General features: G+C 36.9%; 1 protein-coding gene across 1 annotated transcript; it reads left to right on the top strand.

Annotated features, from left to right (window-relative positions):
* Positions 1–13,692: 13,692 nt before the first annotated feature.
* TAS2R42 (taste 2 receptor member 42) lies at positions 13,693–15,184 on the top strand. Its single transcript, XM_084876186.1, has one exon. The coding sequence runs from the start codon at positions 14,031–14,033 to the stop codon at positions 15,102–15,104; it is 1,074 nt and encodes a 357-aa protein (XP_084732312.1). The 5' UTR covers positions 13,693–14,030; the 3' UTR covers positions 15,105–15,184.
* The last annotated feature ends 3,137 nt before the right edge of the window (positions 15,185–18,321 follow it).

An 18,321-nucleotide genomic window follows, 5' to 3' on the forward strand; every position in this document is an offset into this window, starting at 1 on the left:
ATAGCTTCTTGAGAAATTGATTGGTATTGCATTGAATCTATTCATCAAGTTGGGAAAAATTAAAATCTTACCATTATTGAGTCTTTTAATCCACAAACATGAAGTATCTCTCCATTTATTTTGATGTTCCTTGATTTCTCCCATCAGAGTTCACATATCTAGCTAACTTTCTTTTTTTTTAATCATCTCTTGATGATATTTTCTCTCTCTTGCTTTTATATATCCCTTCCTGGGGATAGAGCCTGCAACCAAAGTACATGCCCTTGATCAGAATCGAACCTAGTACCCTTCAGTTCGAAGGCTGACGCTCTATCCACTGAGCCAAACCGGTTAGGGTTTTCCTCTTGATTTTTAGAGAGAGAGTGGAAGAGAGAAGTAGAGAGAGAGAGAGAAACACTGATGTGAGAGAGACACATCACTTGACTGCCTTCCTCATGCCCTCCGACCAGGGCCGGGAGCCTGCAACTGAGGTACGTGCCCTTGATGGGAATCAAACCTGAGACCCTTTAGTTTGAAGGCCAACGCTCTATCCACTGAGCCAAAATGGCTAGGGCTATCTACTTACCTTTCCATTTAAAGTTTTGGCTTGTGGACCTCCTAAGATATAAACAAAAATCCTCTGTCCTTCCAGTGCTTATAAAGAGAGACACTGAAATTGTACTCTTCTTGTTATGGGCTTCATGGGAGCTGAAGTGTTATCTTCCTGGCATTAAATCCCTTTCCCCAAACCTATGAAGTCCAAAAAAGCTAAGCCTCAGGTGAGTTGGGTTAAGCCCACTCACAATGGTCTCACATTAGTCACAGAGGATCTCCTACCAGGGTCCCGGAAACTTTCCCCATGAAGGCCATAGAGGTTCTCACTAAAGCCATAGAGATCCCTTATCAAGTCCCAAATGCCTCACTCAGCTTTTTAAGTCCCAGAACCAAGAACTTTCATTTGACTCCCAAGCAGATACTTCAAATTTCCACAGATAAACATTGTAGAGTTTGCTTAGGAATTTGCTCTACAAATCACTGGATTGTCTCATATTGTTCTTTATGCCTTACCTATTAGGCCAAACAGAGATTACGAATCTGCCTGAAATAATTTCTGGTTTAGGACAATGGGAAGGTAAAGAGTCCCATGGAATTTTTGGTTTATTAATTAGTTCTTCATCTTTGAACTCAGAGGATCAACTTGTACTCAGTCCTGCTCTAATGATTGCACAGTACTAGATAGCAATAATTATTACATAATTCCTGGTCCTGGACCTGGTTAGTAATGACTGTCAGTGCTAATTAATAGTTGCATGTGGTTTAAAAGTTTACAAGCAGTTTTACATCCTTTTCTATCTTTAATTTTAAGACGTATGAACTATTTGCTCCATGTTAAGACAGAATGTCCACAAAACCCATTAGTTATCTAAGCACTAAATGCACTTAACTTCTCATAAGGGAAGGGACTGAGACTCAGAAAAATGGGTCAGTAGTGAGGAAGCTGGTTTCAGATCCAGGTACCATCCAATGCTTTCCATGGAACTATATATTCTGCCCTGCCTTTGTACTCTGATGCCTTTGAATGGGGAAATGACATCAAAGTCCCCAAAGGACGAGTGAATGAATCAAAGTGTCAGGAGAAATCAAGACCTGTTGCTACTGAGGGAGAGCAGTTCACTGGCTCTGACTCACTTGCAGGTGCCATGATGGTGGATCAGGAACACAATAGGCAAGTGGTGTTTAGGACTCAGAGAGAGCCTGTTCCCCAGCTAGGAGGAAAGAAATGAATACATTCAGTTTCAAATAGCTGCCTTAAGTCAGGATTTTAAAAATACATTTTTATTGATTTCAGAGAGAAAGGGAGAGGGAGATAGAAATATCAATTATGAGAGAGAATCATTGATTGGCTGCCTTCTGCATGCCCCACAATCTGGGCATGTTCCCTGACCAGGAATTGAACTGCAACCTCCTGGTTCATATGACACTCAACCACACTGGCCAGGCCTTAAGTCAAGATTTTAGGTCCCTGTGGAATGTAACAAAAAAGATAATATGCATACAACCATTTGCCCACCATCCAGAACTGAAATATCGTTGCTGACATGTACACATAAGGAACTGTTTGACATTGAAATTGAGTCTCAAAAGAACTGGTGGCCCAGAGAGAAACTCTACAGACTGATTCATATGCCTTTTAGCATAACGATTATTGCTTGTCTCATTTTTGATTCTTATAAGTCTATTTCCAGTAAGACATGATCTCACTCATCTAGGGGAAATGGTGAACAACATAGACTGATGAACGAGAAATGACCCAGAGATAAGGAGCCATGGGTCAGACTGTTGAACCTCAAAGGGAGGGTGGGGATAAAAGGGAGAGATCAACCAAAGGACTTATGTGCACACATATGAGCCTAACCAGTGGTCGAGGACGATAGGGTGGTGGCGGCAGGAGTGGGGGTGGGGTGGGGGATTGAGGACAATTATGTGATACCTTAATCAATAAAGAAATTTAAAAAAAGATAATATGCAAAGAGTCTTTTTGGATCACAAAAAGTGGCATAACATAGGCAGAAGAGCCCAGATTCTGGAACCAGGGGGTCTGCGTTTGGAACTCAGCCTATAATTACTAGCTTTGTGACTAATTTTTCTGATCTCCAATTCCCATGTGGCACGTTTTTTTCCTATACTACCAAGCTCTTTTCTAATACAAGTTGGGTGTCCTAAAATTCAACTTAGTTGATACTGTCCAGAGGTAGCATGACTTCTACAGACCAAGAGCTCAAACCCACAAGCTTGCCTGCCCCTTCAGATGATGTTACCAGACTAGAGGGATCTGTTTGCCTGCATGCATCAGAGCCCAATAAGATGTGAATGGGAGCAAAGACAGCAAGGTTTATTTTTAGGAAGTGGCACATGTGAGCTAATGCGGAAAGACTTGGCCCCAGATGGCTTCCCAGAAATGGATTATATGGGTGTGTGTGTGTGTGTGTGTGTGTGTGTGTGTGTGTGTGTGTGTGAATCATTAAATTATGGTGCCTAAAGGAGTTAGGATCATGATGTCTGCTGATTGGTTAGCTAGGGTAGGGGGTAGTATATTTGGTCCTGATATCAGCTGTAGTGCGACTTCATCTGGTTTCCTGACTTTCTGGGCCTGGAGCAGAAACACAACAGGCCTAGATGTTATCGCTGGTTACTGAAACTGTCTCTGAGGTCAATAGACCCGAGGCTTTGCTCTGACCAGAGCCTCATTGTCCTGAGGGCTTGATTCTTAAGGGAGTGGTCCTGCCAAGAAGGAGGTAGGTGAGTCAGGGTGCTGGATGAGGTCAGTTTGAATAAAAAAAGACAGGAGCAAAGGTCCTATTAAAGAAATGAAGTTTCTGCGTGGATACAATGGGAAGTCCAGGTTGTTACCTGTGGTTCTGACAAATTTAACTACAAACCAGAGGCTCCCACAACCCTCTCCTTGGATTCACTTAATTTCCTAGAGAGGCTCATAGAACTCAGCAATCCAGTTTACTTACTAGATTATTGGTTTAGGACAAAGGATACTAACGGATAGGAATCACCAGCCTGATGAAGAGATACACAGGGTGAAGTCCCAAAAGGAGCTGCTGTCCTTGTGACCTTTGGTGGCGCATGGAAGTGTTTCGATTCCCCAGGTCAGAACCTCTCTGAACCCCCTCCTTTTGTTTTTCTTATGGGGGTCTTATTATATAGATATGATTTGTAAACTCACTGGCCACTGGTGACCAATTCAGCTTCCAGGGGCTAGACCCCTCAAAGGTCCGAAGAATGGAACTGAAAATTCTAACCTCTAATCATGTGGTTTCCCTGCTCCCTCTGCCTTGGTGTGGTTCCAGAGTCACCTCATTAACATAACAAAAAGACACCTTGATCACACTCGCAAGTTAGGAAATTCCAAGGGGCTGAGGATACATTGGCCAGCACTAACATCTTCCCAGCTGCAAGGGGAATTGAAGTCTCCCTTCTAGGTGGCCATGAATCCAGGCAAAAATTGAGGACTCCATCACCTTGGATGAAAGAAAGAATGGGACCAAGTCAGTGTGGTTCAGTGGCCAAGCATTGACCTATGAACTAGGAGGTCACTGTTACATTCCTATTCCCAGTCAGGGCACATGCTTAGTTTCAGGCTCGATCACCAATGGGGGGCATGCAGGAAGCAGCCTATTGATTATTCTCATCACTATGTTTCTCTCTCTCTCTCTCTCTCTCTCTCTCTCTCTCTCTCTCTCTCTCTCTCTCTCTTTCTCTCCCCCTTTTCCTACCTCTCTAAAATAAATAAAAATATATTTTAAAAAAATGTTATTCTTTTTGGGTCATTATAAACAGGCTATGTAGTCCTTAAACATATAAACAGATATTTGAAGTCACTTATAAAAAAAATACAAATCAAAACCGTCTCACTTATTAGAAATGACAAAAAATTTAAAAAGCTTGTCAACCTTGGAATTAATTGCTGTCCCTAAAAGCTATTCCTGCACTTTAAAAATGTTGCCAATAGGTGGCACTCCTGATCCACAATCTATTAGTCTGAATTGCAATAAGCTATTGAATATATGTATTTTAAATAATTACACCTTTGTTGAGGTAAAATTGCCATATAAAATTGTAAGATGTTTAAAATATACACTGTGATGAAATAAATATGTTCTTAAAGGTTCTACCTCATTTTGTTAATTAATGCAACCATTACCTCACGTGGTTCTTTTTTGTTTGTTACAGTACTTAAGTTCTACTATCTTAGCAAATTTCAGTTATATAATACAGTGTTATCAATTATAATTACCATGTTTTACATTAGATCCTCAGACCTTATTTATTTTATAGCTGAAAGTCTGTATGTACCCTTTTACCAACCTCTCCCTGTTTCCTCAGTTCCCAGACACCGGTAACCACTTTTCTACCTTGTTTCTATGAGTTTGACTTTCTTTCTTTCTTTCTTCCTTTCTTTCTTCCTTTCTTTCTTCCTTTCTTTCTTCCTTTCTTTCTTTCTTTCTTTCTTTCTTTCTTTCTTTCTTTCTTTCTTTCTTTTTTTAGGTTTCACAAGTAAATAATACCATACAGTATGCAGTTTTCTCTGTCTTTTATATTAATTCTGTTCTTGGAAGTTCTCAGAGTTTAATGCCTGCTGCCCACTCTGCAGGCCAGTCAGAGCAATTCTCTACAGCAACTTTCCTAGTTCTGTAGTCTGCAATTTAGTCTGGAACTAAATACCAGATTTTTTCAACAAAATCTGAGAGCTAGGTGGACCCAGAGAAAATAAATTGCAACAAGAGGGCTCCTCTTTTTGGAGTAGAAGCATTAGAATAGATTCTGTTAAATACTTCTCTGTGGAATATGTATGACTCCAAAAACTCATTAAAACATAAAATTCCTAGAAAAATATTAAATAATATAAGAGACAAAGCTTTCAGATTCTTCATATATAAAAAGGACTTACGAATAAATATGAAGAATTGGCATATTTAAAATGGAGTTCAAAAATATTCATATATATGACTAATATATGTTTGAAAAGTTTCAAATTATCATTAATGATCAATGAGAAAATTAAACATTAATAAAATTATCCAGGATATAGGGTTACTGGTATTTTCAGTCATTGATGGTGGGAGCATCAATTGTTATAGTGATGCAATCGCTCACCACGTCCATGCATTTGGTCTCTACATAGATAGTTATATGATTCATGTTCAGATTTTGAACTAAGCAGCTGTAGAATAATAACGTGTACATTTCTTTATCATGATTTCTTAAGTACAGTGATTTTCTTCTATTTGTGGCCATCTTTCAAACCAGACTTTCCTTCCACCCACTGCAATTGCGTTATTGAATAGGGTATATTTTCCACAGACCTTTTCAATTCCTTTTAGCTGATATGATGTGACATTAAAAAAAAAAAAACAAGTATTGTTACAGGATTAATTTTTGCATGTGTGATGATGCCTGACATGTAATATCTCATTTGCTAACTTGCAAATTAGAGGTTGACACATAATTTTGAATATTTTTCAAGACAAACATATTCATGATTCCAGTTGTGAACTGAAATGTGCTTCAAATTCTTTTATTAAAAAATATATATATTTTGTTGATTTTTTACAGAGAGAAAGGGAGAGGGATAGAGAGCTAGAAACATCAATGAGAGAGAAACATCCACCAGCTGCCTCCTGCACACTCTCTACTGGGTATGTGCCTGCAATCAATGTACATGCCCTTGATTGGAATCGAACCTGGGACCTTTCAGTCGGCAGATTGACACTCTATCCACTGAGCCAAACCGGTTTCGGCTGTGCTTCAAATTCATGGTGTAGTTGGTTAAAGCCAGGTACTTTAACCAACTACACCATGGTGCCTAGGATGAAGTTTTCTCATAAAATTAAAAATGGAACTGCCATTTGACCTAGTGACCCACTTTTAGGAATATATCTCCAAAAGCCTGAAACACCAATCAGAAAGAAAATATGTACCCCTATGTCCACAACTGTGTTATTTATAATAGATAAAACCTGGAAACAGCCCAAGTGCCCATTAGTAGATAAATGGATAAAAAAGCTGTGGTGCATTTACACAATGAAATACTATACAGCAGTAAAAAGGAGGATCTCTTACCCGTTGAGATAATATGGAGGAACCTGGAGAGTATTATGCTAAGCAAAATAGGCCAGCCAAAGAAATGTAAATATCAAAGGACTTCACTCATATGTGGAATCTAATGAACAAAATAAATTGATAATCAAAATAGATCTAGAAGCATGGAAACAAGCAATGACTGACGATTCTCAGAGGGAAGGGAGGGAAGGAGGGAAGAGATCAACAAAAGAACTTATATGCATATATGAATAACCGGTGGATACAGACAATTGTGTGGTGAAGATCTGGTGAGGGTGTGGGAGTGGGGAGGACAGGGCCAATGGCGGGGGGGAAAAGAAGTGAACATCTGTAATACTTTCAACAATAAAGTTAAATTTTAAAAAATTCTTGAAGAATAGAAAATGAAGACAAAGCCTAACTTTAGAGGTGAAGCTTTATCTCCTTTAGGACCATAAATTTAGGTAATTAAATCAAGGAAAGAAAAGGAAAAAACATACAACAACAATAACAAAACAAACTCTGAGATCAGACCCATGCCTCACATCATGGGGCAGGCAGGGATATGTATTGAAATTCCATACAGTAACTGCAGGGGCTTACAGACAGTCTCTTGATAATTCCAACCTGTATTTACATTGTGCATTCTTAACACCATACATATTAAAAATAAATCATATATTGGGTGGTTGGGTCAAATAGAAAAGAAATAAATGACACCAATGGCTCCATCATCCAGTCTCCATCTTGGGCCTGGCTCCAAGATCTGAGGGTCTTCTTTGGGATAGACATAGTTTAAGGGTGAGGAGGACCACGTCTGAAGTGTTTTGAATCCATAGCCTTTTAATTTCTGAGGAACCATAAGTGGAAGGGTATATATCAGAGTTTCATTCTAAGAAAATTGTTTTAATATCAACTGTGTTACATTCAATGAACAGAGCTCTTCCCACCTCCATTTTTGTTTGTGTTTACAGAAACAAAACTAACTTTTCTCTGGTCTCTTTGTCTATGGCATTTGGGTCATCCTTACTATTTAATAAATTAAACATTTTTTTTTTTTTGGTTGAGTCATACAACCTTCACACAGTTAATTTTAGTTAATTAAAAAAAAATTGAGCCAACAAAAGAAAATCCCATTTGACCCAGTAATCCCACTTCTAGGAATATATTCCATGAAATCAGAAACACCAGTCAGAAAAGATATACGCACCCCTATGTTCACAGCAGTATAATTCACCATAGCTAAGATTTAGAAACAGCCTAAATACCCATCAGCAGATGAGTGGATTAAAACTGTGGTACATCTACACAATGGAATACTATACTGTTGTAAAAAAAAAAAAAAAAAGAAAAAAAAAAAGAAAAAAAAAAGAAAAAAAAAAAAGAAGGAACTCTTATCGTTTGCAACAGCATGGATGGACATGGAGAGCATTCTGCTGAGCGAAATAAGCCAGCTGGAGAAAGATAAATATCACATGATCTCACTCATTTGTGGAATATAATGAACAACATAAACTGGTGAACAAAAATAGAGCCAGAAACAGAGAAGCATCAGAACATCAAACCTCAGAGGGAAGGTAGGGGAGGGTGGGAGTGGTGGGTAAGAGATCAACCAAAGCACTTGTATGCATGCAGATAAGCATAACCAATGGGCACAGATAGTAGGGGGATGAGGACATGTGCCAGGAAGAGGTCAATGGGGGGGAAAAGGAGACATATGTAATACCTTAATCAATAGAGAATAAAAAAGAAAGAAAATTCCAGTTTTATAGGCTAATGTCTTCTTGACATTTTTTGGGTCATCCTTACCAAGTTGTGACAACCATACATAGAATTTTGGATTTTTTTTTTTTTTTTTTTTTTTTTTTACCAGTATGAATAAAGAGTATAAAATTATACTCTGGGTATAGGAGATTTTAAAAAAAAAATCTTTATCAATACTTATTTGGAAAATTCATTCAGAACAAGGGCTCTTTAGAACAAGATTTGGACCTGTTATTGAGCATTCAGTGTGTGCAAAGCCCAGTGCTAGGCATTTTTATACAGGATCTTATGTAATCATCAGAACAAACCTTTAAACTAGTGTTATTAGAGCTGGTTTACAGAAGAGAAGCAGAACTATGCCAGGACCCCAAAAGCTCACTTGATGTCTCTTCCTACTCACTTTCACCTCCCATTTCAAAGATAATCACTCTCTTGATTTCTAACACTATAATTTTGCCTCTTTATATATAAAAAAAGGATATGTAAACTTGTGTGTGTGTGTGTGTGAAATTCATCACTTAATTGAATGTTTTTAATCTACCTTGTTTTAAAGTATTAGCACTAATATAAATATTCTTACATATGTTCTTAGGTAAATTCAAATAAATCATTTTACCCAGACATACAGTAAGTTCTATAAATGCTACCTGTTATTTTTACTGTTGTGATGATTATTTTTTACAATTTTTACCCAACTAAAACTATTTATACCTTCCCCACCAGATATTGTTTGAGTTCTTCTCAACTAATTTCTTGGCTCACTTCAAAAATCATTCCGATATTTAAAAAAGGACATACCTGAACAAGTAGACATGCATATCAGTTACTACTCAAAATCTTCACAAGAACCATGCTAATGAGTACAAACATCCTTCATACTAATATAAGAATGGCTAGTTCACCTGACTGGTTTGCCCAGTGGATAGAGCATCGGCCTGCGGGCTGAAGGGTCCTGAGTTCGATTCCAGTCAGGGGCATGGACCTTGTTGCGTGTATATCCCCAGTAGGGGGCATGCAGGAGGCAGCTGATCGGTGTTTCTCGTCGATGTTTCTAACTCTCTATCCCTCTCCCTTCCTCTCTGTAATAAAAATTAAAAAAAAAAAAAGGAATGGCAAGTTCTGTCAAACTACATTTCCTTTGGGGTTTGGTTCTGAGACTTGCAGAGGAGACAGTAGTGTGCATATTTTACACCTTGACTCGAGTAACACTTCAGTTATAGATTCTCCTGATTAAGAACCGTAGGTCGGTGCAATTAGGTACATTTTTCCATGGTGAACTAGCCCTGCTTAATGATTAATTTTAGGGCATGCCATGGACCTTGTTCTTAGATGGACCATCATCTTCTGATCAACATTTTCCTCACATCCTTGGATGAAGATACATTTAGGTTGACTTCTAAAATTTACAATCTGCAAATTCTAACTGATTATGTACCACAAATCGAAAGATATAGGCACAGATTTGTTAGGTAAAGAAAATGCAAAAAGAGTGAGAAAATATCAGTCTGTGTTTGCATAATAGCAAATAAGAGATTATCTTGTCATCTATTGCCTCACATGGAAAATTGGAGCCTACAGCCATGGCAAAAAGAAACAAAATAGCAGGTGACAGGACCAGGTGAAATGACCAGGGCTGGTATTCATGGAGATAGGGATGCCCATTATTATATTAGAAATGGTTGCTTTTAGACTTGAGACAAATCCATGATCTACATATCAAGTAGAAAATTTGTTGTATTCAACAAAGCAGTCAGAGAAATTTAATGTCTTTAGATAATACAACTAAAATGGGAAAGTGTGTTGGATAAAGGACTAAAATTTAAAAAAAAAATCTAAAGGGTTTGATCATATCCAGTATATATTAATTACAAACTAATAAAATAATTAGTCATATAACTAAAAAATGCTAAGGCTACTTCAGACTTTTTAATATTCTCTATACATGTTTTGCATGATTTCTATGTGTGATTTAATTTAGATACTTAATATTTGTTGAGGTTATGTAATTTCATCCTTTAAAAGAATATTTCATTTTAACTGTAAGAAATGAAACAGACTTTTGCACACATGTATTTTATGTATAGAGATCTTGCTAAATGATGATATTTTAACGTATTTAAAAAATACTTTTGGATATTCTATGTAATCTCAATCAAAACCTGTGAATAATGACAGATTTGTTTTGTTCTTTATAATCTTATATCTTCTATGTCATTTTCTTGCCTTACTTTACTGGTGAAAATATCTAATAAATAGATATTATTAGGTGTTTATGGGTTATTTTCCCCAAGCTCAGGGGGAATACTTTCAATGTATCATAGATAGGTATAATAAATTTGTTCTAGATTTTATAGACAATTTTTTATCAGGCAAAGAATATTTAATTCTACTCCCATTTATTATGAATAGACTAGAGTCCTGGTGCACGAAATTTACACAGGGGGGAAGGTGTCCCTCAGCCCAGCCTGCAACCTCTAGCAATCTGGGACCTGTTGGGGGATGTTCAAATGCTGGGATCTGGTCTAAACCAGCAGTTGGACATCCCTCTCAAAATCCAGGACCATTGGCTCCTAACCACTCACCTGCCTGCCTGCCTGATTGCCCCTAACTGCCTCTGCCTGTCTGCCTGTATACCCCTAACTACTTTGCCTGCCTGATTGCCCCTAACTACTCTGCCTGCCTGCCTGATCGCCCCTAACTGCCTCTGCCTTGCCACAGCTTCATCTGGGAGGTTGTCAGGAAGGGTGTCTGGAAGGTTGTTATGCTGTCCGGTCTAATTAATATACAATATTATACTTTTGTTATTATAGATATAGAATTGTATCAAATATCTTTTCCCTGGCATTTTTCCTTTAATCTGTTAATGTGTTATTGCATTAGTTGGGTTTCTAATGCATCATCATTGGGATCTCATTGACATATAATCCATGGCAATTTGGCTTTGCTTCAGTTAAACTGTTCTTGCTATTTAATGAAGTGCCTCCTTAGTACTCCCTTGTAATTGTCCTTTTTATTAAAATCAGGAAGTATTGATTACTCTTTCTTTGTACCACTCTTTGCTCTTAGTTGCTTCAAAACCCTTGTCTCTTGTTTTCTCCCTTCCATTTAGCTGCTTTTCAGTCTTTTTCTTCCTCCACTGGTGTTCCTCAAGACCCTGCGAGTTCATCACCTCCTATGAAATCAAGTGTGTGCTGAAGATCATCAAATCTTTGCTTGAAGTTCAAAAAAAATTTTTTTTCCCTGAGGTGCAATAACAAATACCCGAATGCCTAATCTACCTTTTCACTCGGGTATTTTACAGATATTCCAAAAATGCTTGAAGAAGAACTGATCATTCTCCAACTCTTTTTCTTTCTCCTACCCCTTGGCTTTTAAACCTGCTCTCCCTCCAGTGAGTCCCTCAGGTTACAGTACTCCATGCATCCAAGTGCAAAAGAAGCCTTAATGTCATCGCTGGCTTCTCTTCTTTTTTATAGCCCTCAAATCCATCACCAAGCCTTACTGATTCTATGTTCTAACTGCTTCCCACAGCCACTTTCTCTCCACCTAGAGACATCTATATAGGCAAAGTTCATTTTCTTCTAAAAAATACTACCAAATTTCGTTATTTCATTCAGCTTGTCTTTAAAAAATTCCTTCCTTCCTTCCTTCCTTCCTTCCTTTCCTTCCTTCCTTCCTTCCTTCCTTCCTTTTTTTCTTCCCTCTCTCCCTCCCTCTCTCCTTCCTTCCTTCCTTCCTTCCTTCCTTCCTTCCTTCCTTCCTTCCTTCCTTCCTTCCCTTTTTTTCTTCCTATAATTTCAAATATGCATTCTAAATTAAAATATTTTTGTTTATATGAAATAATTTACTAATAGTTCATTACACAAATTGTTCTTGAAATATACACTTTAAAAATAGTTCTTTATTGTTGAAAACATTACGTAAATATACACTTTTAAAATTAATTAATAGAATTCAATTGAGAAACAGTGAAAAGGGCCAAGTTTTTTGATGATTTCATACAATCTTTTTTGGGTGATGTCTTGCAACATTTGAACACTTAATACTAACAATAGAATAGTTGTTTGCTGACACACCAAGACACAAAGTATGTAATTCTGACTTCATGTCCATCTATGCATTCATGGCTTTTTGTCAAGATCATTGTTCCTAGAATGTAGAACAGATACTTTTGATTACTATTGCCTTATTTTTATAAAGTATATTTTTATTGATTTCAAAGAGGAAGGGAGAGGGAGAGAGAGATAGCAACATCAGTGATGAGACCTTCTTTATTTAATCTGAAAGAATTTTCTACCTATTTTCTGTCTATTAAGGCTAAAGTGACAGCATTATGCCTCTGGCCAAAACAAATCGAACAAGTACAAAGGTAAAGAGCAAAACTGGGGAATATGTTTAATTCGAAAATGTTACTCTGAGATACCTGAGGAACATTTATTTATTTTTTAAAATAAATTTTTATTGATTTCAGAGAGGAAAGGAGAGGGAGAGAGATATTGAAAGAAACATCAATGACGAGAGAGAATCATTGATTATCTGCCTCCTACCTCCCACACTGGGGATCAAAACCATAATCTAGGCATGTGCCCTGACCTGGAATCAAACCATGACCTCCTGGTTCATAAGTCAATGCTCTACCACTGAACCACTCAGCCAGGCCCTGATGAACATTTAGGTTGAAATTATAGTAAATTATCAGTTAGAAGATTTTAATTTCAGAAAAGTAGTATGTGATTTGGTATGTTTTATGTTAAATATATTTTTATTGACTTCAGAGAGAGGAAGGAAAAGGGAGAGAAATAGAGACATTGATGAGAGAGAATCATGGATCGACTGCCTACTGTACACCCCTCATTGTGGATCGAGCCTGCAACCTGGGCGTATGCCCTGACCGGGAATCAGTGAATTCCTGGTTCATAGATCGTTCCTCAATCATTGAGCACACCAGCTGGGCAGTATGCCTTTTGCATATTATTTGATAGTCCAAAATATGATTTGCCAGTTTCCTCATAAAATTCTAAGTACCTTCAAAATCCAAGGTGAATTTCATCTCCCTTTCTTTCCATGACAGTAATGTTTGTAGTTACCTTTTTTATGGTCACATTTGATCTTATTGTTTCTTTCTGTGTTTTCACTATTTTATGGAATTTCTAAATTTTTTTTGTAGTAACCTATATTGTATTTGGAAAAAGGTTCAATGCATAACAGACATTTACAAAATATACTAGTTGAGTAATAACTAAATTATTTAGATTATCTCTAGAGCTTTCTTTGAAAACCAACTAAAATATTTGGATCCAAATGGAATAGTATTTCAGGTGAAGAGTAAAATACAAATCAGTGAAAAAGAATCTGGCCAACATTTGCATGCTAACATATTTGACTTTAGCATTTTCCATCATTACCGGGAGTGGAAAACTTCCATTTGTGCCAATGATAAATGGACACACAAACTGTTTGGTTTGAAAATGAGTAGTTCTTTCAAGAAATGGAAAAACGATTTTGTGAACATATGTGAGACTTTATATTTATCAGATCTTTCTCAACTAAGGTCGGGATTACAAGGAAAGCAGAAGGATTTTCTTAAGTATTTATGAGACTGTATCCAACAGCAGGAGGTTGTCCTTAAAACTGGAATTGCAAACAAAAGCAATGAAGATGAGGATCAGAAATGGATGCCATTCTGCAACAGTTTGATTACAAATTTATCACTCAGATATAGGATTAGAACTTTGGATTTTTTCCCCGCTATGGAAATGTCCACTGGATTGGAAATACTCTTTCTGATACTGTCAACAGCAGCATTCATAATTGGAATGTTGGGGAACATGTTCATTGGACTGGTAAACTGCTCTGAATGGGTCAAGAACCAAAACATCTCTTTAGCTGACTTCATCTTTACCTGCTTGGCTATCTCCAGAGTTAGTCAGTTGTTGGTATTACTTTTTGAATCATTTTTAATGGGACAATCTTTAGATTTATTTTCCAATAATAACCTAGCAAAACCTATTACTTTACTTTGGAGAATAACTAATCACTTGACTACCTGGCTTGCTACCTGCCTAAGCATTTTCTACCTCCTTAAGATAGCTCACTTCTCCCACTCTCTTTTCCTCTGGCTGAAGTGGAGAATGAACAGAGTGATTCTTGCGATTTTTGTATTTTCTTTTATCTTTCTGGCTTTTGACTTTCTATTGTTAGAAAGCTTTAATGACATATTCTTGTATAGCTATATACACGATAATAATCTGACTTTGTATATAGAAGAAAGTAAGACTCTCTATTTTGAAACCCTGATTCTTCTTAGCTTGACTTGTTTGTTTCCTATTGCTCTATCCCTGACCTCATTGGTCCTTTTATTTCTGTCTCTGGTAAGACATATCAGAAATTTGCAGCTCAACTCCATGGGCTCCAGGGACTCCAGCACAGAGGCCCATAAAAGGGCCATAAAAATGGTGATGTCTTTCCTCTTCCTCTTCATACTTCATTTTTTTTCCACACAAGTGGTAAATTGGATATTTATTATTTTTCCAAAACACATGGTTGTGAAATTTACCTCATTATTAGTCTATGTCTTTCCCTCAAGTCACTCATTTCTTTTGATTCTGGGAAACAGCAAGCTAAGACAGACAGCCTTGAAGGTACTGTGGCATCTCAAAAGCTCCCTGAGAAGAGAAAATCTGTTACACCTTTGCAGACAGATTTCCCAGAGTCTTTTCAAAGATAGTACTTTAACGAGGAAACTTTGAGGATTGATTTTCACTTCTACAGTTGTTTTTTTTTTCTACCGGGTTCCTGTAAGTATTTTGCGCATAATTGAAGTTTTTCTTAGAACAGGTTGCTTTGATGATGATTCACACGTGGTTAGCCAGAACAATTTAAAAAGTAGTACTTTTTGTTTAAAACGTTGGTTGCCAATAGTTTTAAATCCCAAATAGTCTTTCAAAGAGAATCTAAATTATTTAATTTTATATGCAAGAGATGTATGTAATTGCAACTCATGTGAGGGAAGAGGCATGCAGTTCTTTAGAAATCAAGATGAATTATAAACTTAGCTAGATAGAAGATTTATAAAATGTTGATAAAAATGTTAGTAGAACAACTAAAGTCATAGATAGGAAAAAAACACGACCTCAAAGCTTACAGGTCTTTTCTTGAATGAAAAAGCATTTGCATTCTTATGTTAAAGGTCCTGTTGATAACAAGGAAATGAGATGTTTAAGAATAAGAATAATATTTGTAGTGCAAAAGAAAATAATATTTAAGTAAAAACTGGAAGCACATGCTTATAATGCTACTCTTAATCTGAAACTCCTAATCATAAATATTTTTGATGTAGCTAAACATTTATTAATGTTGCTAAGTTCCAGGATATGCAATATGTATTTTCAGAGTGACAGAATAGATATTTCTACCATGTTACATAATAGACAAAATATATAGAAAAATTATTCCTTAATTAAAAATATAATAACACTCATATTGCTACTAGAAAAGATCATAATTATATTTTGAGAATGATTATGTTCGTATCTGTGCACATACATTTTGTTATAATCTGATGACTAGAGTTTTTGAGAAACTAACTGAAACAGGTCAATTGAAAACAAAATTTATAACAAATCATCACAGTATAAATTTTAGACATGCATGAGTATATATAGTGCTATTTTTATAATAATCTACATTTAGGTAAGATAGCCACACATTGTAAATAAAAGGAAGGTTGAAAAGTATAATATAATATTTTAAATATGATGGTATGGAGTATAATATTGTACAGATGCTATACATGTATAGATAATGCAACTCTTTAAAAATGAAGAATTCTTTTTTATGGTTTACTTTTGATGTATTCTTCAAATGATGTTAAGCAAAGAAAAAGCTGCAATTAAATGATAATTATGTGGGTTGTAAATTTATACTAATGGAGTGGCAAGAGCTGTTCCTTGGAGCTGGGAATGATGTCAGGATTTTCCTTTTCCCCATACTCCTACACGAGAGGTGGGGAACCTCTTTCTGCCAAGGGCATTTGGATATTTATAACATAATTTGTGGGCCATACAAAATTATCAATTTAAGAATTGGCCTGCTATATTTGGTCAAACATTTAATTAACTCACCCCTAATGCCTTGGCAGGGTTAAACCAACTGATTTTATGGGCCTTACATGGGCCCACGGGCTGGACAGTCCCCAGTCCTCTCCTATACCATATGTAATAAATTGAACTGCAAGAATGTCTAGACTCTGTGGTACTTAATAACAATAATGAAATCTATAATGGTTTTAATGATAAGAAATATGTCTATTTTACTAAGTAACATTTTCCTAAAAAAATGTACATACATTATTTTAGACAGTATTTTACCAAACATTGTCACTGTAGTTATCTTGCTTTGGAACAAGGTAATATATAAACCAAGCCACATACATTTAGATTCAGATGTTGAGTTTGTTGGATACTCTTTCATGTGAATGACTTAAATAATTTTATTATCTCATACTCTTTATAAGATAACCCAAAACATTATTTAGTTTTTAGTGCTACTTAACTTCTCTTTAGTAAGCGAGCTACAGTAATTGAGCCAACTTATGAGCAACACTTACTTCTAATAAGTGGGCCTTAGAAGTAAATGAGTAAATGTGTGACTAGGAGTAAGTCCATACAGATGCAGCAACCTAAGGAACATAGAACTATAAAGAACAGCGCCCTATTTTTGACAAAGAAGTATAGCAATGGACTAGTAAAAGAAGACCAGGCTGGGGTTATTGTAATTGATATACAGTGGTTCCTCACACAACGAACTTAATTCGTTCCAGGAGCAAGTTTGTTATGCGAAAAGTTCGTTATGTGAAACGCGTTTTCCCATAATAATACATGTTAAAAAAAATAATTCGTTCTGTAGCATAAAATATGCTAAGATGACATAAAAAAGATAAATTTTTTGTTATTATTTTTATTTAGATACATCTAAAAACATAATTTTTTTAAAAAAAAACACACATTTTTTTTTTTTTTTAAATATATTTTATTGATTTTTTACAGAGAGGAGGAGAGAGGGATAGAGAGCTAGAAACGTCGATGAGAGAGAAACATCGACCAGCTGCCTCTTGCACACTCCCTACCGGGGATGTGCCCGCAACCAAGGTACATGCCCTTGACCGGAATCGAACCCGGGACCTTTCAGTCCGCAGACCGACGCTCTACCACTGAGCCAAACCGGTTTCGGCCACACACATTTTTTTAATTTTAAGACAGACTAAGTAGAGTCTACCGAATCTTGCACATCTTCATCCATTTTCTGCTTTTTGGCTGATGGTTTCATGAAAAACCTGTCCAAAGTCGTTTGTTTTTCTCTTTTCTCCAACATCTGCCGGAAATAACGGACAAGAGTATCGGAGTAAAGATCGTTGATCCTGTTTGCTTCAGCTGAATCCGGATACAGTGTATTGAGTTTAACTTAAAAGGACGACTGCCGTGATACGTGGTGATTTAATTCGTAATGAAGAACGATTGCCGCGATACGTGCTTAAGTTAAGCGCAGTGACTAACGACTGCCTTCAGTGCCTGCGCGGAAGGATGCAATACATCGGCAGCGATCGTGGAAGCTCGGGCAAAGCGGTCGTGGAAGCTCGGGCGACTTCGTTGTGTGAAACCAAGTTCGTTGTGTGCAGCGTTTGCTGTGCGAGGCGTTCTTTATGCGAGGCACCACTGTATTGTGATCTGCATATTCGAAGGGCAGGTGAGATCCAGTTCTGCACTTCCTCTTTCTCCATAGCAACAGCAGTTAAGCCACAATCCAAGAAATGCGATGGCCAAGACATGCATTGCTGGTCCCATACCACCTGGAGAAGAAAGAATGACATGACTATATCCTACCCTGGGGCCAAAGTGATGGGGAAAGGCAGATGTTATCATTGATTTATTGTTAGCTACCATCTCTCACCCACCTAATAAACGTTCG

The sequence above is a fragment of the Pipistrellus hanaki genome (genome assembly GCF_964339955.1).
Source record: "Pipistrellus hanaki genome assembly, chromosome: 3".
Classification (NCBI taxonomy): domain Eukaryota; kingdom Metazoa; phylum Chordata; class Mammalia; order Chiroptera; family Vespertilionidae; genus Pipistrellus; species Pipistrellus hanaki.